This window comes from Aspergillus caelatus (genome assembly GCF_009193585.1).
Source record: "Aspergillus caelatus strain CBS 763.97 unplaced genomic scaffold BDV27scaffold_211, whole genome shotgun sequence".
Classification (NCBI taxonomy): domain Eukaryota; kingdom Fungi; phylum Ascomycota; class Eurotiomycetes; order Eurotiales; family Aspergillaceae; genus Aspergillus; species Aspergillus caelatus.
In genome coordinates, this window is record NW_022475474.1 from 21461 (window position 1) to 46384 (window position 24924).

Consider the following 24924-nt stretch of genomic DNA (forward strand, 5'->3'; position numbering starts at 1 on the left):
CACCAGGGCTCCACCTCTGCCTCTTGGCAATCTCGTATTTTGGCCTTTCGATCTTCAACATTGCAACGAATAATATTGAATATTCTCCAGTCACTTAGCTTTTACTTTACTTGGAACCTGGCCAGTGTGGACACACAACATGTGAAGATTGATTCTCTTTAACCAACACAGTATAGGTCTTGGAACAAACTACATACATAACTATTCGCAGTATATATTTGCCCTCCTCAAAATGTTATCAACCTACCAAAAGCCAATGTTGTCTAAGATGTGATAATTCCTGCAATACTATCACAGAATGAAAGAAAAGGACACTCGCAAGAATCAGCCGAGAACCAAAGATATGTCCTTCAGGCCCAGTTTCTCCCACTCTTCTTTTCTAACATATCCACAGCCCAGACGGTATGCAATTGCTTCTTTCCACACCACCCATAGCACTTGGTATCTTTCCTCAATTTTAATAGTATGATCTGTTTGCCTCTCAATATTCCGATAAGCAGCATATCGCTTAGTGCGATAAATAGCGACCAGATCAACGGGTCGCCCTGGCACACTATCGGATTCAGGGAATGGTTCTTCCCGATCGTAACTCCTTAATGCCCCAACAATATTCCCGGACTCGTTGTAGATATATGGGGTATATCCGAACTAATCTTTATAATCAGCCGGAGCCATAGGGAGGTTGATTTTGTTTGGCAGAAGACGTATGGTGTTTGCTTTGGAATACACGTTGGTGTGGACTCGTGGATTTCAGTAACCGGGAACGGATAATACCAATTCCCAGGCAGATTACGATGCGTGAAAAAGGCATCACCACGTCCGTCTAGGAAAGTATACGGTTCTCCGCCTCTTGCATCAGATGGTCGTCCTTCATGGCCAGTCCAGTCTTCGGGAAGAGGTCGAGTAAAGTCTTTGAACTCATCGCGTTGTGTAAATCAAGTAGAATGGATCCGTCGCAACCCGTTTTTATCTGGATTGGCATTCGAACCGGTGTACCATTCGGTTATGGGGAACGTGTCTTGTTCAGAAGGAGTGTTAGTGATACGAGGGCTGTCTGATTATATCATCCCAAGCTCTGCTCCAAGAATCATATCTTCATGCTACATACTGCACTGGCACTTCCAATGCAGCTGAACCAGAGCCTTTGTTGGGCCATCATAAATTCTTGATAGGCCCAGCCACGTATATGATATTCACCACTTCACATTGAAAACACGTCTGTACTCGCAAAAGTCATCGCATCACCAAATCGAATGAACTTTTGTTTCAGCCCTCGGGGGTTTGATATACCTTTGAGCCCTGGAAAGCCTCCCCAGGCATCATGATCCAAAGAAATGATTGTAATAGTAGCACTCGCATAAATTGCGCTCATAGAGTTGGGTTGCGATTCTGTTTCTGCATTATGGCCATGAATGATACAAAGTGCATCAACCCATAGATATCGTTCTTCAAGAGCTGATGTCAAATACATTGCATGTCGAATGATTGGAGTCAGTTGGCCTGACGCATGCAGGCTCTTCAAGATACCTGGCCTTTGAAGTACTTTCAGATGATTCTTACTAGCTTGGAACCCTGTCTTTCTCCCCATCTATCACTCAGTGCTATAAAGGGAGAGGGGTCGCCATTAGATTTCAGACACCTTTTGCCAGGCAAAATACAGTTTTGTTCGACATCAATAAGCCATGCAGGCTGGGTTGGTCGAATTCGCATGGGAATATAACATTTAGGACCGTGTAATGACAAGCACATATCCTTCCATTGCTTGGCCTTATCAATATCAACCCAGTCTGGGTCCAAGACACACCCATTTTCAATGTGTTACGTGACAGTGTCTTGTTTGACAAGTAAATAATCTGTTGGGTTGAAGACAGGCTTGGCATTCCCAAATCTCAAGCTCATATCTGTGTCTTTTATAATTTCTATGGCCCATGGAGGGTATTGGATCATTGCTCCGAGATTCGCAACGATTGAATTTTTTCATCGGTAATTCTCCTTGTTTAGGGTATTAAAGAACTCTCTTGTCACTAGCAAACCCTAAATGGGCAAACGTAGGATCGCGACTGGTAGACACGCGCCAGATTTTTTGGCAGATCTTGCAATCGGAGAATGCTTTTGGTATTTTCATGGTGCCGTCGCTTTGATACCCAATATCGGACGTACATCACAAGGAGTGAAAATTGTACAAGACAAACCTCCACAAAGCATAAAAGCAGACTAGTTCTGCCACAAAAAGTATAGGCGAGTTATTCTTATTCCATTGTGGGGACCTAAGCAGTAGCCAGGCCCCAGGATGCACAAAATATGCCAAGAAACCCGCCCCTAAGCATTGACGCCGGGCGCATGGTATCAGCGTCGGCTAAAGTATCGGGATTTACAGCGAACTCACTCGCGTATCTTCGGGCTTCGGGCTTAAAGAAGGTGAACACTACGTAATGTATTCGGCCGGTTTTAAATTATTGGAAACAAAGGTAGGAAATAATCACCGTAAAAATTGCACTTGGTATCGAATTAAGTTAGAAATTCATTACAGCTCGCTCAGGTTAGGCGGACATGTTAATGTGGTCAGGCTGTCCGCCACACGAGACGATAGTCAGCCTTGCAGCTATGCCTTGCTCACGCCTAGGCCTACGAATATTGTGGTGAGATTCGACGTTATGACCGTGTATCTGTAATATTTTATCGTTGTATATTTGCGAATTCCCGTTCAATAATGCCTATATGTAAGTTGATTAGCCCATATGGCTGTAGCCTGGCTCAACAAATACTGGAACAGTCTTATTCCCCACCTAAAATATTTCTGTTCATTGTTCTTTTCTTCTTAACGTGATGCAAATCCTATGCCAATTTCTGTATGAGGGGATGGACCAACGGTCAGTCTGAATGCAGGTGGGAGTATGTCTTTCGGCATATCCCGGTTTCAATAACCTTGGATCGGCGGAAAGCGGGCAACTAGTGATCGAAGAGGCAATTTTTCGATCTCAACGAGATCCTTATTATACCTACACTGGCTAGTAAGGCCGCAACATTACTGACCTTGACCAGATTTGTCGGATAACACCTAGTGATTGTAGAGGACCAAACACTATAGGCTATGCACTAAATTCATCCGATTTTCTAGGACAAACAGCAGTCAGTCGAATAGTCTTGCCCTCTAACTACTCTTTAACAATGAAACTGAAGTCAATTTTCAATCTCTAAGCCACTAATAACAGCTAGAAATGAGAACGGCATTCGTGACTCACAGGAACAGGAATTAGGTCTCACCGCCGCATGTGACCCCTTTCAAAAGCGGCCCTCGGAACGAAGTCCCAGCCCTGTGGTAAGTGGCACACCCCACTCAGCACCATGGAAGCTTGTCATGTAAACCTGGGGTAGCTGCAGATTCGACTTGAACCTAGACCCCGATAGGCCCGGGCTAGAACTCCGGGTGAATATGATTCAGTGATGTATATTCCATCTCCGAGCGAACACCTTATTATTTGGTCTCGTCCGGTCCTAACCGGACTTGCTGCGGTGAGGAAACTTCCTTTAACCATTATATCTTTTTAAAGATTTACATTGCAGCAGTTCTCGCTAGTTGGAAGGATCGAAAGTCATCGTATTGTTCGTAACATACATACAGTAGTACCACTTGAACTAAGTGTTCGGGATGACTTATAAAATCAAAAGGAAAGCGATATCCTAGCTCCAAGAAACTTCATGTCGTTACTGCGATTTATGATGATTGAGTTTCAGAATCTGAATAGTCATTAAAAATATCCTCTCAGTGACAGATACCGGATAGAAATAGCAGTTGTGAGTTGGGTGGTTATGTGGAAGGGTGGACGGCTCCCGGATTTGGCGAGTGAAGATTTGGATGGAGTAAAAGAACAATTGGTTGGGCGAGTACTGAGCCAAATTTACGGGCGTAAAGCAACCTAGCCGCATATTTTTTATTTCAAAATAATAAAAAAACATACAACAGGAGGGATTCGCTGGTGGTCACCCACCCAACTACTAACCTCCCGGCGTGTGGCTTAAGTACGGCTGAGCGGACGGGAAGCCCTGTTCTCCACACCCTGTGGTCGTATGTACTGGTATGGTAAATGCCAGGGGATTATGTGGCTGTATTGGTGTAGTTCACAATTAATCCGACAACCTACAGCCAGAAGCATTGCAGCAGTAGCTGTCATTCTCATACACAATTCTCCTTAGTTCTTCCCTACATTGTTTGACCGTTAGAGCGGTCAAGTTTTAATTACAGATATACAGTTAAAACCTATAACGTGGTGTACATGCGTTATGTGTTGATTGCTGAAAACTTGGCTTCATTTATATATTTTCATCACGGTAGCACGTCACGGCTCTTGTAGCCCTACATAACTTTTCTATAGAACCTCCTTTGAAAATTAGCAGAGTTCTGAGCTGCAAATATCATACCATTACTAAATACGTGCTACATCCATTGGACCACAAAATACTGGCTGTTTCAAACTCATGTGAATATACTGTCCTCCGAATAATGCATAATGTGACACCAACACCTCATTAAGGTTAGGTTCGAGCCTTCTCGATATGTTCAATCACACATTAAGCTGTGTAGTTCGTAATGAGTGATGCTTTGCTGTTCGAATTGTAGTATTGGACCTTTGCCAATGGATAGTTAAAGTGTACAATCTTCTTCCGCTTAATGAGGAATGTGGGTAAGTTGAACTGAGAGTTCATCACTGCAACCTCCATTCGAACTTGCCATTTCGGATGGCAAACTCTACTCCCAGCTGTTCATTCATTATTCTAATGCCACGGTGATATCCACCAAGCATGGAGAGCTTATCCGCAGGAGTTTAGGAGGTCCAGACAGCAGGCGATATTCTTCAGGTTTACTCCCCCAGTCTGAGGTGAATATTCCAGCTTATAAGCGCATCAACGGTGTCTAAGATAGACTTAACATGTACAGCAAGCTAAAATATCGAGTTACCTTTAAGGGCGTGCCCAAATACCGATACCGTCCCAGTGACGCTACAAGAAATATCACAATACGGTCCTATCCGTACCACACTAACCTCTAGACATATTCAGCCACACATTATAGTGTAGAGAGCTTTGCAAAGAATAGTAATACTGCACAGCCCAGGTCCGGCAAGTTTGGGCTGGTAGGTCCGTGATGCAAAGTTTAATAAGAGCTGCTGAAGAATTACATACTACTTCCGAGGGCTTGACTTTCGGATCCGGCCAGTATGCACGTTACTCTAAGACAAGCTTCGGTAACCCCAAAGTGGTGCTTCAATGTATGGGGTCATCCAGAACATTGGCAGCAGTAGCCTGGGATTTAACTCCAGGTAACAGTCTTGAATGGCCGCCTCTGTTCATCACGTTAGATATGGTGGGATAACGGGGTGGACAAAATAGCCGCCTACAAAGCCAAGTACCAAGTACACATGTCATGATATGTGGTTGGATAATATGAAACTCGCATCATATACATAATTATACTACCAGCTAGTGATTGACCTGTCTTCGTCTTCTGGACATGTAGATTAAAACCTACCGAAAAGAGCAGCGAAGACTACGCTCGTACAGATCTTTGATGATTCTGGAGAAAGCATCTGCGGCAAGTATTTTACTCCTAGCAGAGAGTGTTTTTTTTTTTTTTTTTTTTTTTTGCGTGGATCAATACATTCCGCAGATGATATAGTGGCGATCTATCGTTAACGTAGCTGCCGTTTGTCTTCCTGCACCCAGTGGTAGCCCGGTGCGTTGGTTATACATCCCTCTTTCCTTTTCCTAGAGGATTGATTACTTTAAATATTAGGGGTTGATACTGAAGTTCGGAAGCTCTGTATTGCCTTCGAAGGACCTCCTTTGATCGGCTGGGTCACCCGTAACCTTGTATGGCACCTGTCCACAACAGGCAATAGGTTCGATAAGATGGAGTAATGAGCTTCAATCAAAAATGGCTTCCACGAATACAATTACAATGTAATACCATTTCTCACGAGCAATTTAGAACCCTGATTTCTTCAGGATGGCTTGCTGCCCTGATGCGGCGTAACAGCATTATGTTGACTGGCACCGGCTACCGAGCCAAGTGAGGAGCTCCACGTCATTTTCATACACTGTAGGGTCACTTAGGACATGTTAACCGATAGTGGGGCAGTAACCTTGTTAGTATGGAGTGGCGACAAGCTTGACTTTTGGCCTGGACTGGAACTGACCTCCAAACGCAAAGCTAAATCGGGCCAAGACTTAAATCCCGAGCGTCTCCAGACTCTCCCCTTCTCATGGGACGCAAATTGAGTTTCCATTGACAGCTTCAAGCGAGGGACTAGATTCTTTTCTTGGCTCTTTTAGTGCCAACAGAGGTATCTCAGCCACTGACGCCCAGCCCAGGGCTAAATACGCTACGGCAGACGAAACCGACCTTTTTAATAGACCACGACTAGACCCGTCCCATCTCGCCATATGAGTAGTCGAGAAGCACCGGAAATATTATCATTATTTGCCCACTACCTAAACTATTTAAATCCTTCTATATACTTGCAAGTCGCGATATCTACATCGCAAGCTATTCCAACATGGCTGTGTACTATGCCAACCGCAACCTCTCGCCAGATCAGAGCGACCAGTGGCCAATGAACTTCCCACCGTTGCCACCCTCTGAATATGATCGCTTTCTCGGCTGGTCTATGCTGGGAGATGGCGTGGCCAGCTCTGAGCCCGTCCCCCCACCGCAGAATGCTCAGATGCAGTTTGCAGATGTATCATCGACCGAGACGTACAGTCTCGACATAACGAAGGACTTCTGGGGTCCTCCAAGTTACTCGAATGTAAGACCAAGCGATTTGCCACCTGACCTTTCGCAATGATGCTAATCAACTTCCAGGCCGTTGGCGCAACTGGGTATCACTCACCTGGGCCTTTTAACGAGCCTCAACCCACCATGTACCCAGAACATGGGCAGACAGGCGTCAACGGTCCACCAGCGTCTACTACGTACCACCATCCGCATACAGGCACGCCACAGCAACCGATGCGAAAACCTAAACGTCAATCCCTCAGCCCCAAGTCGCATCTAGAGCTCTCCATGGCGACACCCATTAGACCCAAGCCAATGCCAAAACGGCGGTCATCGCAAGAGAGCACGACGTCCCAGCGTCGGCGGTCTTCTACATCCTCAGACAACAAGGATGATGATCCGAACATCTGCATGCTAAGGAAAAAGGCACATAATCAAGTGGAAAAGCGATATCGTGCAAACTTGAATGCAGGGTTCAAACAACTAGAAGATGTCACGAAGCAAGACTGCACGACCGCAACGACCGATAACAAGATGGCGAAGGGCTTGAGACCCGGTCGCAAGGCGTTGATTCTACAGCACGCCTACGAACACATCATCGGTCTTCAGGCTGAGCTTCGGTCGCTGCAGAAGATCCTTGGTGAACGGTGATGCTAGGTTTGGATGTGGCATTATACACTCGTGACTCATTTTATATACTACACTCGTTGACATTTTCCATATCGTTGTGTACTAAACATTCCTATATCAAAACCATACTGTACCTAATTAAGATGTTCATATGGTCTTGGCTGTTCTGGATGGAGTTTATGGCGTGGTTATAACGATGCTTTTTCTTTCTTTTTTCTTTTTTTTTGGGGGGGGAATGGGCGTTTTTAATAGGAAGGTCACTCGGTAGGTATTGAAGTTGGGCCAAACCTTGATAGAGTGTCCTTTATACCAATAATGAAAAGATGTCTGATATAATTATTTGACTTTTCTTTCAGAAGGTGCAGTGCCATATATTCGGCTCCTCGACGCACCACGGTATCAGCTCATTAGTTTTGCGTTATTTTTTTTTTTTTTTTTTTATTTGCAAAAGAGCTAGAATCACGAACATGATAACTCCAGTGTTAGCTTACTTTCTAAATGTAGTACCATGACGTAACTAGTAATGATGACTGGTTGCACCCTATATTGAAGCTTGTTTGGAGAGCATGCGTAAGCAAGTGAATTACCGTAAGCCTACAACTTGGAGGTGTAAGAACCGAACCAGAAGATGAAAGCAGTGAGATCTTCCTACGAGTACGACGACTTGGGATTCAAGATCGTCGGAAGCTTTCTGGTGAGCGCAATGGTATTTATTCTGCGATACTGGAACCAGATTAAAATCACCGGCTCAAAGAGTTAGGGTTACCATACTCTAAGATGTGTCATAGATAGCTTTTACCTACCATGCAGATCCTTCTCTCTGGAAATAGCGAGATAATTGCTCTTCCTAGAATTGTAACTGAAAAAAAAAGCAAAAAAGAAGGGCCCGAACCCGGGATCGAACCGGGGACCTCGCGCAGTTATGCTTTGGGTGAACCCTAAGCGCGAATCATACCACTAGACCATCCGGGCAGTTGATGATGAAAACACTCCAATTATACCTATATGAGTGAAAGATTAAATCTAGTATTCACCGACCAATGCAGCGATGGGTTTCTGCGTCTGCATGGGGAGGAAGCTCCCACAGGTACAGTCCGTTATTGTGTTAGCGATCATCCTTCCTTGGTGTCGAGCTTTACTGGCCCCGGGAGGTGGTGATGAGCCTGGGCTATAGGAGAGGTAGGCTGTTGTGACCTCAGAAATGAAGTCGGACAGGAAGGGTGACGGTGTAAGCAAGCACGTTGCTCAACCTTTAATCTAGGACATGGCAGACAACCCCCGACTGAGCATGCGGGCATGTAATAATGGACAAAAGACTTGGTTATAGGTGCAAAATACCATTATGGGAAAAAGAAATCCCCCTTGAATAACTATGAGATAATAAAACAAATAGTTATCCAGCCGATGTCTTTTTTATATTGCACAACTCAATTTCTTTGGAGCGTAGTGGACCCATCATTATGACAGCAGTGGTCTAGACCCAGACTCCAATTAGGGCATACACAGTTAAGGTTCCCGCGCCGGAAACGTCAACAACTGCCGTCGGATGTAACGTTGATCATTGCTTTTGAGAAGCCACTAACTGAGTGGGGGTTCCTCCTGTCATTATAGAGCTTACTCCGCTGTCAGAATCTTCGTGGCTTTTCAGATAAGCATTAATTCTTCCTGTCCTGCGTGAACGTTCCTTTCTTTGGCCGTAACTTGGTCTTCACACTTTGTATATAATAGCTCTGATTATACATGGCACATATGATGTGATCAACGATATATGTGAACTTTATAAGCAATGGGTCAAGTTACTTGACGTAAGTGCATTCGGGTCAGCCTCCCGGAATGGAGCGGAGTGCCAGATGCTTGTCCATGACGGCATTGTAGAACAATTCGTCGGCAGCCGAAGAGACAGATAAACTTAGCTTGTCAAGGTGCAATAGACCAGCCAAATGGGGTGCTCGTGTAACAAACATTGGATACGTTTTCGTCATGACTGAAAGCGTAAAATCTGACTAGAGACCATATATAAATAAGACTTACAACAGTCAGACTTCATGACTTTGATGTTGCGTTCTGTGATTCTATTCTTCATATTGCTTTCCTTCGTAAATTGTCTTTATAGCTTCCTAAACATCCCACTACCAACATGACCTCCTTCATCAAGTACCTCTGGGGCTCCAGTTCTGCCCAAGCCCCTCCACCTAATCCTCAGTCTACAATCGCAGATATAACCTTCCCCTCAGGCCTTTACATCATCCGCAACGTCGCCACAGGCACAGTAGTTGACCTCACCGGTGCTCATCGACAAGATGGCACCCCAGCTGTCGGCTGGTATATACATCCCTCCCATTGCAACACCAATAAACAGCACTAACCAAAGCATATCAGGCACTTCCACGACGCCAAGCATCAAAAATGGCAAATTGCCTCTGCAGGCCATAACCAATACTTCATCCTCAACGACGCAGCAGGAACATACCTTACGGCTGGTACGTCCCCAGCTTCCATAGTGTACTCACATACTAAAACACAGGGACCCAGACACACAACCAACAGCGGGCGTAGTTCTAACCACCGGGAGCCTTGTATCACCGACTAACAAGCGGGCGAGATGGACACTTGAGTCTGCGGAGACGAAACATGCCTACATGTATGTTTTTCCAGGTGATGAACATGCTTGAATGTAGGGACTAACGGCAACATAGTATCCGCTCCGTAGCTGATCCCTCCCGAGTCCTGGACCTCTCCTATTCTGATTCGAAGAACGGAACCCCGATCCTTATCTACTCCGACCACGGGACGAAGAACCAACAATGGATTCTCGAACAACTGGACGCCGCTCCACCACCACGTGTAATCAAGAATACTCCCGTGGGGGGGAAGGGTGGTACCCCCTTTGAAGAATTCAAGTATGTCCCTGTCAGGGTTGTAGAGACGTGGAGTGGAGAGGTGGAAGATGAGACTGTTGTTCGGGGGTTGCGATGGACATGGGACGATGGAAGTCAGAGCAAGCTTTATGGTGCCGATAAAGGAGATCATCAGGTGCTTGTTGTGCCGCCCGGAGGGAAGGTGAAGGAGAGCTCTGTTAGTTCAGGGAAGAGAGTCGATTCGATTGTTATTGTCACGAAGGATGGCAAGAGGTTTAAGGCGGGTGGTGATGGGGGTAAGGAGCATAAGCAGGATGTTGGGGATGGGGTTTTGGTCGGGTTTGATGGGGCCTCTGGGTTGGATGTTGATCGTGTTGGATTGGTCTTTTTGAAGAAGGATGGGGAACAGTGAATTTTATCTTGGGGTACCGTTGACTCTTTGAATTGAACATGCTTCTGTCCTGCTGTCGAATTAGGGGTTTTTGTGAATCTAGGTCGAGCGCTAGGGTTTAACTACGAGTTTTATATATACTATAGGTCTTGGAGTACAGGCACAGTGGTAAGTGACATTAGGTTACCATATCTGCATTCATATCAAATCGAAATGTAACCATGTTGCTCTTGTTACTTAAGAGAAGAGGTTGAAGGAAATCAAGGAGTTTAAATCTTCTTCTGGCACACATCATTGGGGATCTCATAGCTGGCCACGCGCCTACCACTTCCATATACGGCTCCTTGTCCCAGACCACGCTTGGCAAATCCGGTCCAGATTTCACATTTATTTTGGCCTCCCGTCAGAGCCTGATCCGCGTCCAGGATGGCATTGCGGGCCTGAACAAAGTCGGGATTGCAGGGTTGTCTAGTAGTGTATCGTCAGTGATACTATCTCTGTTCGGAAGGAATGTACTCACAACGCCATGGCATCGATTACTATCTTCATTGCCAGGTATTTACCGTCCTTGGGCACCCCTCTTTCGTCAAAAGTTGGCCGCGGGCCGTCGTCCTTCCCATGCTTATCAATCAAGTTCCATAGCACTTCGTACAGCATCGAAGCCCAGACGGTTCCACCTGCATGGACCAAGTACATTCTATTCAAGGACGTATAGTTCAGTGGGTTAGTTTCCATCGAAGTCGAATACAGATACTGTCGAATTCCCTTTGGACTATTATAAACCCAAGCCCCCATTCCATAATCTGTTGCACGCGTGTTATTGGGCTTGAGGCGGATCGCAGTCGCCATGAAGTCACCCCAACCTTCCCCCATGCTAGCCGACTCGAAAGCACTTAAGCATCGAGAGTTGCCAGGGCCACCGGTAAGTCGCATAGACACTGGGTAATACTCAAATTAACCCGAAGAATTCATAGAACGGGCAGGAAAAACTACAGCAGTACTTACACCCATGGGTATATTCATGAATGGCAACGCCAGACTCAAACACTGCATCCCGAGGGGGCTTGGTGCGCGTGAAGATATACATGCGCATGCGGGCTGGGTATCCGTCTGGTGGAGTAGCGAAATCGGCGTTGTTCGTCCCCGCTCCATCCTGCGCATTCAGGATCACATAGTCCTTCTCCCTGCCTCCCAAGCCGTTGTTGTTCCATTGAAAATTGCCTGCTTTTTCAGTAAAGCCCAGTGTGTACAGGAGATCATGGTATGTGTTAGCTGTGTAGAAAAGTTGAGTAATGGAAGCATTAATGTAGTCCTGAGGAGATCCATCAGCCGGGTACTCATAAGTAAAATTTAGAGTAGAACTATCAGGTCGGAAATTATTAATGTATGTCGGTAGATTCTTGAAATTCTCCTGGGCAATGCCGTTATTCCCTCGTGTTGAAGTCCAGTTTTTCTGTCCATCGCCGAACCAGGTCCAGGGGGATACCTTCAAATCCCACGGGTCAGTAACAATAACACGGCTATCTGTCTCAGCGGGATCATTGATTCCCCAGCCACTGTAATGAATCATTGATATCGGTGATTAGAGTGTTTTTCAATATCTGGCAACCGGACACGACTCACTAGACTTGAAAGATGGCCTCAGAAACATAGTCGACGACACCATGAATATCCTCGGCGGTTTTCGCATCCACATAAGTCAAGAGCCAGTTCTCATCAACGTCGGTCTCTATCCTCCACGCCAGGCACAGAGTCCCGTCAGGCTTCACGAGATAAACAAGAAGTGCCTTCGGGTCCGAGACCGCCCCGGACGTGCCTCGGAAGATGTATTTATGAGGATGCTTCGTGGATTCCGCTGAGACGCCAACCGCATTGATGGGAAGTTGAAGATGTGACAAGGCAAATTTCAACGCCGCCACGGGATCAGTAAAATCACGTTTTGTCAACTGGGTGATGCTGGGAACTGGCCCGGTGTAGAAGGAGTTTCCATAGGAGAAGACTGTGCCGTCTTTACCAACCTACATTTAACCAGTTAGCCTGGTGTAATAGCTCAAGCGGGCCAGCATATTAGCACATACGTTGACATTAAAATCCGCGTTATCGACATTTAGGTCGTGGATTGTCTGGCAAAAGTGAACGTGCGCCACACCGTTGTCCCCAACATAGTGATCCTCTCGGAGGCGGAAGGACGCGTTAGGGAATGTTTCCTTGACCAGCTGCATGGCCGTCTCGACATAGCCTTGCTCAATGAAGCCGACATTCGTAGTAGAAATAGGGATCTGCTGATTGGAATCGACGTATTCTGCATTGGGAGTCAATCGAAACTTTTCCAGGTCAACACCAGCGCGACGAGGAGATAAAGCGGGTTCAGTAGGATCGGCAAAGACACAAACAGACAAGGCCAGAGCCCCGATCAAGGAAAGGCTATGCATGTTGGACATGAAAAGTGAGGCGAGGATGGCAGGAAGGGATGATGTGGATAGTCCTAGTATTTATCTTGACTACATTGTCAGTGGCATGGGTGTCATTATATCTCATTCACTTGTTCATTTCACGCAATTTGCCATTGGTGCATTGGTGCATACAGATATATTTGGAGTGCATTACATTCACCACTTCACTCCGGCCGAGAACATTCTAATAGGTAAATCACACCTTCTCTGGTATTCATGAAGCCACAATACCAAATTATGCATTGGATTTGCTCAGTGAAGCTTTAAAGCTGATCGACATGTAAAGTGAATGCCCAATGCCACAGAGCATTTTGGTCTCCACTGGTGTTAATCACCACACATCTTCACTGTTGACTGTCTTTTCACAATTATTCCTGCTCGACCCAATGTCTAAGAAATAGAACGCTTCAGGAGCAATATGCAATCCGGACCAGCCTAAGAGGACATTGATAAAGGCTCAGGTTACATGCGCTATGGATCGAGAATAACACAATTATATACAAGGACTCCGGTAGTACCAAGTCTCTTCGTATATCATATTCACGCGTCTCATTCATGATCAACACATTGTCAGCTCTGGAACGCCCGGCTTTGATGATTTAACCTTTGAACAGAGTATTATTTCAAGACAGAGAAATGTTGTCTGCCACTCTATCTGCATCGTCCATGGCAGACAACAAAATGTCAGGTAACGCTCAGCACTGCCCCAGTTGCTGCGCTAGATGTGTATACCCTTGAACAGCTATAGTACATGGGAGTATTTAGCGGAGGTAACTAGTCGGGATGTACTAAAGTACGCTTCCAAGCGCTTGGGGCACTAACAAACTAATGTACTCTATTCCAACTACACCTACGTAAATAATTTCAGAATTAGCCCAGTACGTCATCCGGGCTTAGTACTTAACATATTCATTCTAATTGCCAATTGAGACGTTATTCTAGTCTTCATTGTCTTTAAAACGTTCTGTGGCATTCTGGAAACATTCAATATAACTGGAAAGGAGTGTCAAGAAGAGATCGGGCGAACTGCACCAAAATGGAAGGAGACAGTAATTAATGAACCGCGAGTCCGTGACTGGGGCGAAGTCACATGACCCCTCGGAAATGGCGACCTGTAGTGACAATGCAATGGGGACATCTTGCCGCCATGAATGTGGTTCATGGATATCAGTCTCAACTATGTCCGACCAACTAAAAAGATCTTCATCCAAACGCTTTCGTCCTAAAGTACCACTGGAACAGCGCAAACGTATTATCAAAGCTTGCACCAACTGTCGCCTACGTAAGCGACGATGTGTGCTCGTGTCTCCTGACAGGTGCCAAAATTGCGACAAGACTAACTCGAGCTGTGTCTTTGAATCTGAAGAAGTGGAATTGAATGACCTGCCGGCTAGGTATGAACTATTTGTATATTATCCTTTGCTGAAGACTGGTCTTGAACTTACCTAAATATCTCCAGTCATCTCAACGAGGATGGAATCGATCACGAAGATGTTGCAGCAGAGTTCAACAAACTTTATCCTGAGATTGGTCTCACTGCAGATCAGTCAGCTCATCTAATGAAAATTATCATAAATTCTAACCGACCATCTGCTGTAAATCAATCTACAAAGCAGCTCGGTCAAGTTGGCGCTACCCCAGACGAGAGACCGGCACCCGAATCTACAACTACACTACCAGACACTAACGCAACTACATTTGGTAAGTTCTATAGTAGAAACCTACTGCAATATATTAACAGTTTATTTAGGAGGGCATGAGGCGCTGGCACATAAAGATTTCCTAGATTCAGCCACTGAAGCGGTTTCCCAAACCGAAAGACCGGATTTCTCTGATAATAGTGTATGTCTGATGAATACCTCCTATGTGTAAGCCTCAGTCTAATTATGCTTTCTGCTTTGTGATAGCCTTTGTTCTACCCTGAAAACGAATCATATAGTGAATATGAGGACTATCTGATGGACCAAGTCTTGAAAGACTTCCCATCACAGACAGAGGCTGAAGCCCTTATTTCAACTTTCTTCTGTTATGCTGAGGCAAACTGGTACTATTTTGATGAGGCTACATTTCGTAGTCAACTATACGCACTATACAGGAGTGATTTTGCTACATCTATTGCCGACGCCAAATTGATTTGTTTGGCTCTGACTGTCTTTTCTATGGGAAGTCAGTTCGCTCATCTCCACCAAGGTCGCCCTGACAGTGATGCGGAGGGAGTGAACTTAGAACAAACTGGCATTCCTGGTGCTAAATTCTTTCGGCATGCGCAGCACCTTATACCATGGATAATAACATGCCCATCCTTGGAAGGGGTGCTAAGCTGTCTTTTAGCAGCCCTTTACTCTCTACCAATCCATAATACTAATACATGCTACACATATCTCGGCCTTGCCTTGCGCAATGCGATCTGCCTCGGTCTACATCGAAAATCTGCCGGCTTTAATATACCCCCACAACTGTCCGAGATCCGAAATCGTGTCTTTTGGACGACCTATAGCATTGAACGGTATGGATGGCCCATCCACTTCCCCATTTACTTCCCCCATTTTTTTTTTCTTTTGTTTAGAGTTTTTCTCACAATTATAGACGGGTCGCTATCTCTCTCGGGTATCCGGAAACGCTCCAATGCAACGATATTGATTGCCCCCTCCCCCGGCGACGGGCAGATTTGGATTCCTCTGGTTCGTTTCGTGCCGAGAGACTTGTGGCGTATACAAAGCTTACTCTGCTGCTCAATAAGGCAATTCAGTCAAAGTAAGGTGCCCACGGTATTATGCTATAGACAGACCTTCAGATTGGCTTTGTATTGCTAACTTCTTCAACAGAGCATTAGATAGATATGCCACAGAAGAAATCAGACGGCAACTTCTTGCCTGGAAGGAAGAGCTACCAGCTGAATTAACAACGCTGGATGGCGTCTCTCTAAGGCTTAATGTACACCTACAACTCCACTACTGTATGGTTTGGACATATATCAGTCGTGCTGCCTTGATCAGTAAAGTGCGGAGCTTTGTTGGCAACAAAGGAAGCAGCAGAGACGACACTATCAGGAGTGCAGAGATCCACGAACTGTCAAAGTCCTGCGTGCAACATGCGGAACAGATAATTGACCTGATCGAGCTTCTCAGAAATCGCCGGCAGCTAGCCCGTTTCTCCCATACCGACTTTCACTGCTGCAGCTCTGCTACTATCATTATCCTCTTGGAAAGTATCTTGCATCCTAGGCTCAAATCTTACTCTAGAGTAAGCACAGCAATGGAAGCCCTACATTTTATGGCCCGCGGCAGTGAGTTTGCAAGGAATGCCCTCAAACATGTAGATAATTTTCAGGCGGTCGTCAACAAAGCTTTAGCAGCCATGTCTCACCAAGGAGAGCCTGGTTTTGATTACCGTGATCTTAACCCCACAAAAATGTCTGATTCCGTCCTGCTACCGAAGGAGGCACAAACTGCGGACAGCGGGCAATTCATCGAAGATGCTCATCAGCCTTATTATGGGACATCATGGGAAAGACGCTTGCACGAGGTAGGCGGCGAGACATCAATTAATCAACCTTATTACCAAGGGTATGATGGAGCGCTTTTCGATGATATTGGGACATTGCTAGAGGACTGTTCGTTTTCCAACCAACATTTGCTAGGCTTTGATGGACTTTACGCAGGCAGTACGCTTGACGACGGTGATGGGTTATAAAATGGGGATTCTGCTCAACTCTGACGATCATCTCCCATTTTCACACACACTGTATATAAACTACATGAAGATAAATGAAGTCATTGCGCTATTGGTAAATGTAACGTTCCAAGAAGCTGATTAGGAGACGGTATACATTAAGTAATGTACCAGAACTGCTTGTCTTCCTTGTCGGTCATATCCCTCCCAGCTACCTCGGCCACATGCTCGCTCACCTCCATCTGGACTGCGGATCGGCGTTTATTTTCATAGACACAAGAAAACCAATAAACTGCCACTGACGGAATGAAGACGAGCCAGCTAACCAGAGCCAAAACAAGACCACTATGGTAGCGGGGCGCGTACTCGGTGTTCCAAAGAAGTGGTGCGCAAATAGCCCCTACGGAATAGCCGACGAAGAATAAAGCGTTGACAATTGCCTTCTTCGTGTTCCCACGTGTATTTGAAGCATTTAGACTGAGAAGGATTGAGAAGATATTCGAAATCACAGAGGCCTAGATGGTATGTGAGTGAGCTGTGGAAGCGTACTAAGAGATTTGGGAGCTGTTCCAGGTTTTTGAATCATACCAGCCAAGACGCAACAATCATACCCCAGCCCGCTGACAGAGGGAGGGCAAAGAGAAGGATAATCCCAGTGAGTGGTACAATGCTGAGTCCGATCGCGATGGCACACCGGCGATTTGGCCAGAGCCAACAAAAGATGATCCCAACCCATATGAAAAAGATTTGAATCGCACCTGACGGTGAGGTATACAGCATTGTCTCGAAGTTCGAATATCCCAAATAGTGAATAATTAGAGATGCGAACTGTGTTTTGGGAATCGTGAGTGACTATGACGGATCCAAAACTTCGAGACACTTACTGCAATAACGGGCGAGGGGAGTGTAAGAAGAACACCGAAAAGGAAGCTCAAATATGCTCTAATATCACCAACAGCCTCTTTCAACTGTGATATAGAGAAATGGGTGTGATCCCCTCCTTCACTTTCTGCCTGAAGTCGCTTCGTGGCTATCTCCCGCTCATGGGGTTTGAGGAACCAGGCTGCACCAGGACCTGTGGGCATCAGAAAGAAAAATAAAATGCCCACGAGCATTGTTAGACCACCACATATGAGGAACATGGCTTTCCATTGGGCAATATCCATTGCTTGATGGCCAATTCCGTACATCATCAGTGCCCCAACAATCTGAGCGAGCCCGTTGCAACTGATCCACAAACTAAGAGCCAGACGTTAATAGCCAGCTCAAGACGAATAAAATAGAATGGACACGGAGTATCCTACCCTATACGCAGGGGATGTTCCTTCTTTTTATACCAGATACTGGTTAGGGTAACGAAAGCCGGTGATACGGCGCCTTCAGCCAAGCCCAGACAAAACCGCACTGCCATAAATGATGGGAAAGTCGTCGCGGCTGCCAGACACTACAGAAACATCTCGATTATTCTTGGACAGCTTTGTCTTGAATTGAATGAAGAACCCTTACCATGCATATTCCTCCCCAGAGGATTCTTGATCCATTCCTTTAGCAGGGCTCCTTGAAAGAATTACGCAGGGCGAGACTTACACTGTACAAGCAACGAATCTAGCGAGCGGCAAGCGGCTCATCAGGTACATAGCCGGAAATTCTGCTACCAGCTGCCCAACGTAGAAGATAGATCCCAGCCATGAAAACTGTGTACCATGGAGGCCTAGCTCTTCTATCATTCCAAACACACTAGCATAGCTTAAACTCTGCTTGTCGAGGTCTGAGCTCTGGCGTCATCAGCAAGGGTTTCCACCCAAAAAAGGGGATGGCTAGCACAACGCATAGCAGCTGCCTTGCCTTGATGGTGGCTTACATTGAGAAAAGAAGACAAGACACATCTTGTTCCTACTTTCAGCACTCTATATCTTTATGGCCAAATAGAACCATCATATACTTACCAGTGGAAGGACAACACAATCGATCTTCCTTTTCACACGTCTCTCTTCCTCCGGATCAAGGAATATTGCCGTTTGCGTTTGCGAAGCGTCCTTGTCAGACTCTTTCAGCATTTTGGTCTTTTTTGTATATCGATGAAGAAAGGGTTTCGAGGGGATAAATGATAATATACAACTCCTAAGTTGACACCGACAAACTAGAGAGGCCATATCAGAGTTATCTGCGTCGAATGGCTTCTTATAGCTCTACAAGGGTTATGAAAGGATTGCAATATTCAGCCATGGCGCTAGACCCCGCACCCCAGATTATCATTGATGGGGACGATATTTCTAAGTTTTCCAGTCCATACGCAAGCGGGCCTAAGGCTTGTCTAACGTCCCATGATTCGCCCAAGTTGAATGGTTTGCCAAATATTCCCTGGTCTTACAGTTGCCCCCTGCACCAACCTGACTTGGAAGATTCGACGACGCTAGTCCAACGGTGAAAGGTGTGAAAGCCTAATGGCCGAAGGTTTACTCAGTAGTTAATGTTGCGGGTACATGGACCCGCACGCTAAATGAATCCATTTCGTTTGAAAGTGGGTCTTATATGCGGGTACATGTACCCGCAGCTGCATAGGTGAGTGATCGCCTCGTTGCGACTTATAAATGCCCGAGAAAGCGACTATGTTTCAATACACACAATCGATATCTTCAAGCTAGCTGATGAGTTCCTAAAACAAACGTTATCTTTCTTAGAACTTCGTTCTTTTCTGTCATCATGGCGACGCCCTCACAAGTTACTCCGTCCGATCTTCGGCGCATTATCAAGCCTTGGCAACCAGAACCCCAACAGACATACATCTTTACCAATGCCAATATAATCGACCCTGTCACTGGGAACATCACCGAACGCACATCAGTGAAGCTGTCCGGTGGGTTAATTTCGTCAGTTGGCACAGCAGCCGAATTGGGCGATACCGACTCTAGTGCCATCTGCATTGATCTGAATGGCAAGTTCATCTGCCCCGGTCTTATCGACTGCCATGTGCACATCGCTGCTGTCCCAGGATCTGCAAGCCTTCGAGAACTGAAGGATCTCAGCGATAACCTTAACCTTCTACGACAGCCAAGCGTCTGTCAATCGATGTTGAACCGAGGATTCACAACTGTACGAGACTGTGGGGGGGCATCCCTGGCATTAAAGGAATCGATCCAGGAAGGTGTTATACCCGGGCCACGCTTGTTCATTGCCGGACACGCTCTCTCACAGACTGGTGGCCACGGGGATCGTCGCCAACAACACGACCCCAATGAATGCTGTGCAGGACATGTGAACGGTATTGGTCGTATCGTGGACGGTGTGGAACAATGTTTGAAATACGCTCGCGAGGAAATACGACAAGGATCGGACTTTATCAAAATTATGGGAGGAGGCGGTGTCGCCAGTCCATCGGACCAGATCCACCATCTCCAGTTTTCTGACGAAGAGATCAAGGCCATTGTCACTGTCGCTAACAACGCGGGAACGTATGTCACTTCTCACGCGTACACCCCGCAGGCCATACAACAAGCAATCCGCCAGGGGGTGAAGGGAATCGAACACGGTAATCTCCTCGATGAAGACACAGCGAAGCTGATGAAGGAACATGGGGTCTTCCTTACTCCGACTCTAGTAACGTACGCAACAATGGACTCGCCTGAGTTCGGCGGGTTCCTGCCCCCGGCTTCTGCCCAGAAGAATCGGGAGGTGCTGCACAAAGGGTTGCATGCACTAAAGCTCGCTAGTGAAACAGGCGTAGATATATGTTTTGGAACAGATCTCTTAGGGCCACTGCACTTTGCACAGAGTAAAGAGTTCGCTATCCGCAGCAGGGTACAGACAGCTTTGGAAATTCTCCAGAGTGCCACTATTACCCCTGCTCGACTGTTGAAGCAGGACGGGTTTCTCGGACAAATTGTGCCTGGATTCGCCGCTGACTTGCTTGTTCTTAACGCAAATCCCTTGGAGGATATAACTGTGCTCGATAGGTTTAACGATCATGTATTAGCGACGATCAAGGACGGGCGCGTGCTAGCATCACGGTGGAGTCAACTTGATGTTGAGGCAATTCCCCTGCCACGAATAGAATGAATAAGAGAAGAAATGGTATCTTAAAATCTTTGATATTCTTGTAAATTTCCAGTGCTCCCGAAAGAAACCTCTAAAGCTTGCCAAACGGCAACCTCAATTGTATCAAACATTGTTCAGTAGTAATTCAAGTAGGATGCCAGTAAAGATATATATTGTCGCCCGCGTCATATCCTCAGCCGCAAAGATGTCGGACATCAAATGCAGATTTGACCCTGTCCAGCGGAAGAGCACAACCTGTTCAGATATAATTCAGATAGACATGTCAAGCCTCAATGCCTGCGACATTGGCAATTTTAGAATAGCTAGTCAAAGCGTGTAGTTTCCAAGTTGGGTGGAATCTCAGAAGCATCCGCAATCCCGTCTAAACTATAATGGGAACAGACAACCTCAGTTAAATAGGCGGTCGTTGTATCTCGACCTAAATTCAGACTGTTCCGTTTGACCGCCTGCTTTCTTGAGGACGATATTCCATACCGAGTAATGAATGGGGCGTGACATGTGGGGCAGCATAAATCGCCTGGGTGTGATTGGACAGTTTCATATCAATCAAAATATTTGCGATTTTCGCTAGTTCAAGCTGCGCTGTGTCAATCCCGTGTGGCCAGGCATACAAGGATTAGGTTTGCTAATTTCATAACAATGGCTATGCATATAAGCTAGAGTGTGGTCATTCGCCCACATCGCCTTCGAACTGCAAGTTAAAATATGGACAATCATGTCGCCGCAAATGTGTTCGGCACATTGGGAGCAGTGCTATGGTCGCTTCAGGTTAAACACAACCCCGCGTTAGTTATTCATTAAGCCAGTAACTAACCTCCAAGATAGCTTCTACCACAGATCTGGAAGAATTGGCGACGACATGACAGTGAGTCCCTGTCTGCGGCCTTCTTCTTGTCCTGGGCCATGGCTGGGGTTCCCCTCGGCGTGTACAATATTTCAAACAACTTCAATATTGCTTTGCAAGTTCAGCCGAATATTCTCATCTTCCTAAGTCTCTGGACTTGGTCTCAGTGCAAGTACTACGGTGACAAATGGAGCCTGAAGAAGATTGCTCCTCTTGCCATAGTCATAGGTGCAGTTCTTGGCGGCGCTGAGACCGGTCTCGTGTTTGCACTCCGCGTGGCCTTCAGAAGAGGCCACAAGTGGCCGTCAACTCTCATGGCAATCCTTTCCGCCGTTCTTCTTGCGGCTGGAGTACTACAACATTACGTCGATATGTTCAGGACGCGGTCAGATGCAGGATTGTCCCTCAAGTTTGCCCTTCTCGATGCGAGCGGAGATGTGGCTTCGATTTTGTCTGTCATCTTTCAGCCTTCACTAGATATTCTGGGCCTAGTCATCTACGGTACGGAGTTTGCCATATGGTTGGGGCTGATGATCATTTTGTTATATTTTCGGGCGGCACAGCGCAGGAAACGAAGAGTCATTCGAGTGGATGGACCGTCCGATAGTACGAGTAACCAATAGTTGACTATCTCATGATGTATGTATGTACTGTGAAGACAGGCGTGTCCTGTCTATCTTCCGATATAGACACATTAGATTCTTTTTATTTATACCTCTAATGCTAGATATATAGTGGGGACATTTGGAATGTACGTATTCGAAATGTATACTGTGAGCTATGAAGAAACCGCAAGAAGCATATTAGACCTTAATCCACCGCCCCATCCAGGTATTCACAATTTCTTTCGCCTCATCAACTAACCCAAGGTCTAGCAAAAGCTGCGTGGTTCCACGGACGGCAGAATCCAACGCCGAGAAAATCCAGGCATGAGTGTAACTAGTATGTTCGCCGATGAAGATTGTCTTATATTCGGTTTGGTAGTAGGCGGGGAGATACAGCTCTTGCTGTCCGACGAGAGGAGCCGCCCAAGCTCCAGCTTGATGCTCATCAACCTCCCAGCATTGGCGATCATAGATGCCTGTAATTCGGTTAGTGATGTTATCTCTGTCGGGAGTAAATCGAGTAGTGGCTCACCTGTGTATTGCTCGGCGGCAATGTTCCCATGGATCTGAACCATAGAGCGTAGTACCAGAGCAACGTGATCCTCAGTGCTCAACGCCACGATCGACCGTGCCGGAGTATCGCTGACGTATGATGCGAGGACAACTCCAGGTCCGGTGGCATTTATGTTGAAGGATGGATAGCAGACAGAGCCGATTCCCGGCAAGTCCACGGATCCGCATCCTCCGAAGATGGGCTTCTCCTGGTGTTCCCAGAACCGTGTCTTGAAATGTAGAGACATTTTACAGGACTGGGCGTAATTCATGGTGGAGATAGCGCGACTCAGAAGAGATGAATAGCGAGGCATATCCCATAGACGAACCTTGCTGAATGGCACAGAGACAACCGCATAATCATATTCTGCACTTTCGGGTTCCAGTTGCATTGGATCATCGCGCCAATTGACAGCGATCCTTCCGGAGCTCTCATTGAAGGATAGCCCCTGGATCGTGCGGTTCAATGTGGTCTTATTGGCGACGTGTGGCCAGAAGGCGCGTGGGAGTGATTCCAGTCCTTTGTCGATGGTGCGCCACTTTGTGGCACTGAAGTAGACGCCTTCATAGAGACTATCCCACATCGGAGTGTCGTCAGACCCGGCAACGTAGTCGGTAATATTGTCATTGTACCCCAGAGCATATCGCAAATAGCCGGCTTCTGACCAGTGGAAATATCCACTTTCGACTGCAGACTTGTGTGCCTGATACATGTCGGTGACAATCTTTCGGCTGATCTTGTCCGCAGTAGTATAGTCTTTGTATGCTTGCGCTGCACCTGCGGCTTCTGTTGCGTTGGAAGATGCTGCTTTGTATACAAGTGATGAATTGGCAGCTACATCTGCCGCAGTAGGGATCAGACCATTTGGTAAACGGTAACCCCCGGAGCTGGCTGGGACATTCGGACTATTCTGAATGAAGGGGATGAAGTTGACAGCAAGTTCCGGATGATCGGTATTCATTTCGTTGAGCACATCGCTCAATTGGAAGACCATCTTGTGATCTTGAATCTCGAGGGTCTCATTTGTGTCCGCATAGGTGATGCTGACGGGGAACCGCATCGGACCCATCTCCTGATACTGATATTGGTCCGGGCGAGTATGGTTGAGGTATTCGGTACGGATACGGCCTCCAATTCTACTGGAAGACTCAATAATGTGCCAGTTGTGCATGCCAACTGACTCTAATAGAAGGCTAGTCATCAGGCCGGACATGCCCCCTCCGATAATTGCCACGGAGGCGTCTTTTGCTTGAGACACCACGACCTTCCCAGGCTCCTTTGCCTGCATGTATGCGACACCATCGAACCACGGCCCCATTGCATCGGCAACATCTGCAATACTCTCTCGCCGTACGAGTTGTGCGGCGACAGACACTGGGGCTGATCTTCCTACCAACGTCGATCCTGAAAAGGCGTGAAGGCAATGAAGGTGGGGAGTGTCCGAGGGAGTTGCCCAGACGAAGCGCTCGGGATGAGCGTGTCGCTTGACATATATGGTTCCAATCTCATGGTGCTTTTCGCTGGAGCTAGAGATATCGCAGGCCCCATACAGGAGGTGAACCTCACCTTGGAAGCCCGGGTGAAGGAAGTCGATATGGACGTTGTGTAAGGAGTCAGCGGTGACATCTGGGACTCGGAAATGGACCAGTTCTGTCTGCTTGTGTACAACACCGGCCCAGCCTACCTGGAAAAGTCCCAAGGCTAAGAGCCCACTCGTATAACTGTGAAAGGTTGGCGCCATAACTGGTGATGCCTCGATATCTGTTGAGTACAAGAACGCATGCTACTTTCAAGAACAGACGGGCTTTCAAGCCATTTTTATAGCCTTTGTGCCATTGCTCTACTGCGAAAACATTGCCCACCTGTATTCTTATCAGGTACCATCATTATTCATTACTCTCCAACCGATAGGAACTTCACTATACAATCCCTCCGCGATGGTAGTGCTACAGATCCGAGTGAATTACTAGACAGACAAAGAAAGATACCGAGTGCTAAGAGATGAGTAACAGGATACTGACTGATAACAGACCTGTGCTACAATCACGGTGTCCAAACTCCACTTATGTTTCCTATAGTTATCTGCT

The 24924-nt window shown here is 46.5% G+C and overlaps 8 protein-coding genes and 1 non-coding gene across 9 annotated transcripts; 5 read left to right on the top strand and 4 right to left on the bottom strand.

Annotated features, from left to right (window-relative positions):
- Nucleotides 1–6515: 6515 nt before the first annotated feature.
- On the top strand, nt 6516–7726 carry BDV27DRAFT_41014 (uncharacterized protein). The gene is made up of 2 exons (XM_032076564.1): nt 6516–6806; nt 6863–7726. Exons 1-2 carry the CDS (start codon nt 6555–6557, stop codon nt 7424–7426), a joined length of 816 nt encoding a protein of 271 aa, XP_031923544.1. The 5' UTR covers nt 6516–6554; the 3' UTR covers nt 7427–7726.
- Nucleotides 7727–8288: 562 nt separating this feature from the next.
- BDV27DRAFT_t185 lies at nt 8289–8377 on the bottom strand. Its single transcript has one exon. It is a non-coding gene; the product is annotated as a tRNA-Pro (tRNA).
- Nucleotides 8378–9384: 1007 nt separating this feature from the next.
- On the top strand, nt 9385–10774 carry BDV27DRAFT_41016 (ricin B lectin domain-containing protein). The gene is made up of 4 exons (XM_032076565.1): nt 9385–9727; nt 9785–9885; nt 9938–10046; nt 10102–10774. The coding sequence occupies exons 1-4, from the start codon at nt 9543–9545 to the stop codon at nt 10673–10675; spliced, it is 969 nt and encodes a 322-aa protein (XP_031923545.1). The 5' UTR covers nt 9385–9542; the 3' UTR covers nt 10676–10774.
- Nucleotides 10775–10923: 149 nt separating this feature from the next.
- Nucleotides 10924–13086, bottom strand: BDV27DRAFT_148670 (extracellular metalloproteinase; the record flags this gene model as incomplete). Its single annotated transcript, XM_032070946.1, has 5 exons — nt 10924–11122; nt 11175–11592; nt 11660–12210; nt 12278–12672; nt 12733–13086. 5 exons carry the CDS (start codon nt 13084–13086, stop codon nt 10924–10926), a joined length of 1917 nt encoding a protein of 638 aa, XP_031923546.1.
- Nucleotides 13087–14270: 1184 nt separating this feature from the next.
- BDV27DRAFT_134498 (transcription factor domain-containing protein) lies at nt 14271–16835 on the top strand. Its single transcript, XM_032068315.1, has 6 exons — nt 14271–14501; nt 14567–14808; nt 14858–14949; nt 15015–15613; nt 15694–15861; nt 15933–16835. The coding sequence occupies exons 1-6, from the start codon at nt 14287–14289 to the stop codon at nt 16798–16800; spliced, it is 2184 nt and encodes a 727-aa protein (XP_031923547.1). The 5' UTR covers nt 14271–14286; the 3' UTR covers nt 16801–16835.
- Nucleotides 16836–16937: 102 nt separating this feature from the next.
- Nucleotides 16938–18836, bottom strand: BDV27DRAFT_167812 (major facilitator superfamily domain-containing protein; the record flags this gene model as incomplete). Its single annotated transcript, XM_032074594.1, has 7 exons — nt 16938–17294; nt 17368–17607; nt 17664–18018; nt 18084–18223; nt 18286–18310; nt 18367–18554; nt 18726–18836. 7 exons carry the CDS (start codon nt 18834–18836, stop codon nt 16938–16940), a joined length of 1416 nt encoding a protein of 471 aa, XP_031923548.1.
- A 646-nt stretch (nt 18837–19482) lies between these two features.
- Nucleotides 19483–20835, top strand: BDV27DRAFT_148672 (uncharacterized protein; the record flags this gene model as incomplete). Its single annotated transcript, XM_032070947.1, has 2 exons — nt 19483–19649; nt 19692–20835. The coding sequence occupies 2 exons, from the start codon at nt 19483–19485 to the stop codon at nt 20833–20835; spliced, it is 1311 nt and encodes a 436-aa protein (XP_031923549.1).
- A 705-nt stretch (nt 20836–21540) lies between these two features.
- Nucleotides 21541–22305, top strand: BDV27DRAFT_167814 (PQ-loop repeat-containing protein; the record flags this gene model as incomplete). The annotated part of the gene is made up of 2 exons (XM_032074595.1): nt 21541–21603; nt 21661–22305. The coding sequence occupies 2 exons, from the start codon at nt 21541–21543 to the stop codon at nt 22300–22302; spliced, it is 705 nt and encodes a 234-aa protein (XP_031923550.1).
- A 171-nt stretch (nt 22306–22476) lies between these two features.
- BDV27DRAFT_167816 (flavin monoamine oxidase family protein) lies at nt 22477–24578 on the bottom strand (the record flags this gene model as incomplete). Its single annotated transcript, XM_032074596.1, has 2 exons — nt 22477–22760; nt 22817–24578. The coding sequence occupies 2 exons, from the start codon at nt 24576–24578 to the stop codon at nt 22483–22485; spliced, it is 2040 nt and encodes a 679-aa protein (XP_031923551.1). The 3' UTR covers nt 22477–22482.
- Nucleotides 24579–24924: the final 346 nt, after the last annotated feature.

Excerpts from the sequence above, each read along its gene's own strand:
- BDV27DRAFT_134498 (XM_032068315.1), top strand. The coding sequence starts at position 14,287 with ATGTCCGACCAACTAAAAAGATCTTCATCCAAACGCTTTCGTCCTAAA. Across the intron at positions 14,950-15,014 it reads CGGATTTCTCTGATAATAGT|CCTTTGTTCTACCCTGAAAA; the intron begins GTATGTCTGATG and ends GCTTTGTGATAG. Across the intron at positions 15,614-15,693 it reads ACGACCTATAGCATTGAACG|ACGGGTCGCTATCTCTCTCG; the intron begins GTATGGATGGCC and ends TCACAATTATAG.
- BDV27DRAFT_41016 (XM_032076565.1), top strand. The coding sequence starts at position 9,543 with ATGACCTCCTTCATCAAGTACCTCTGGGGCTCCAGTTCTGCCCAAGCC. Across the intron at positions 9,728-9,784 it reads GGCACCCCAGCTGTCGGCTG|GCACTTCCACGACGCCAAGC; the intron begins GTATATACATCC and ends AAAGCATATCAG. Across the intron at positions 9,886-9,937 it reads AGGAACATACCTTACGGCTG|ACACACAACCAACAGCGGGC; the intron begins GTACGTCCCCAG and ends ACAGGGACCCAG.
- BDV27DRAFT_41014 (XM_032076564.1), top strand. The coding sequence starts at position 6,555 with ATGGCTGTGTACTATGCCAACCGCAACCTCTCGCCAGATCAGAGCGAC. Across the intron at positions 6,807-6,862 it reads GTCCTCCAAGTTACTCGAAT|GCCGTTGGCGCAACTGGGTA; the intron begins GTAAGACCAAGC and ends ATCAACTTCCAG.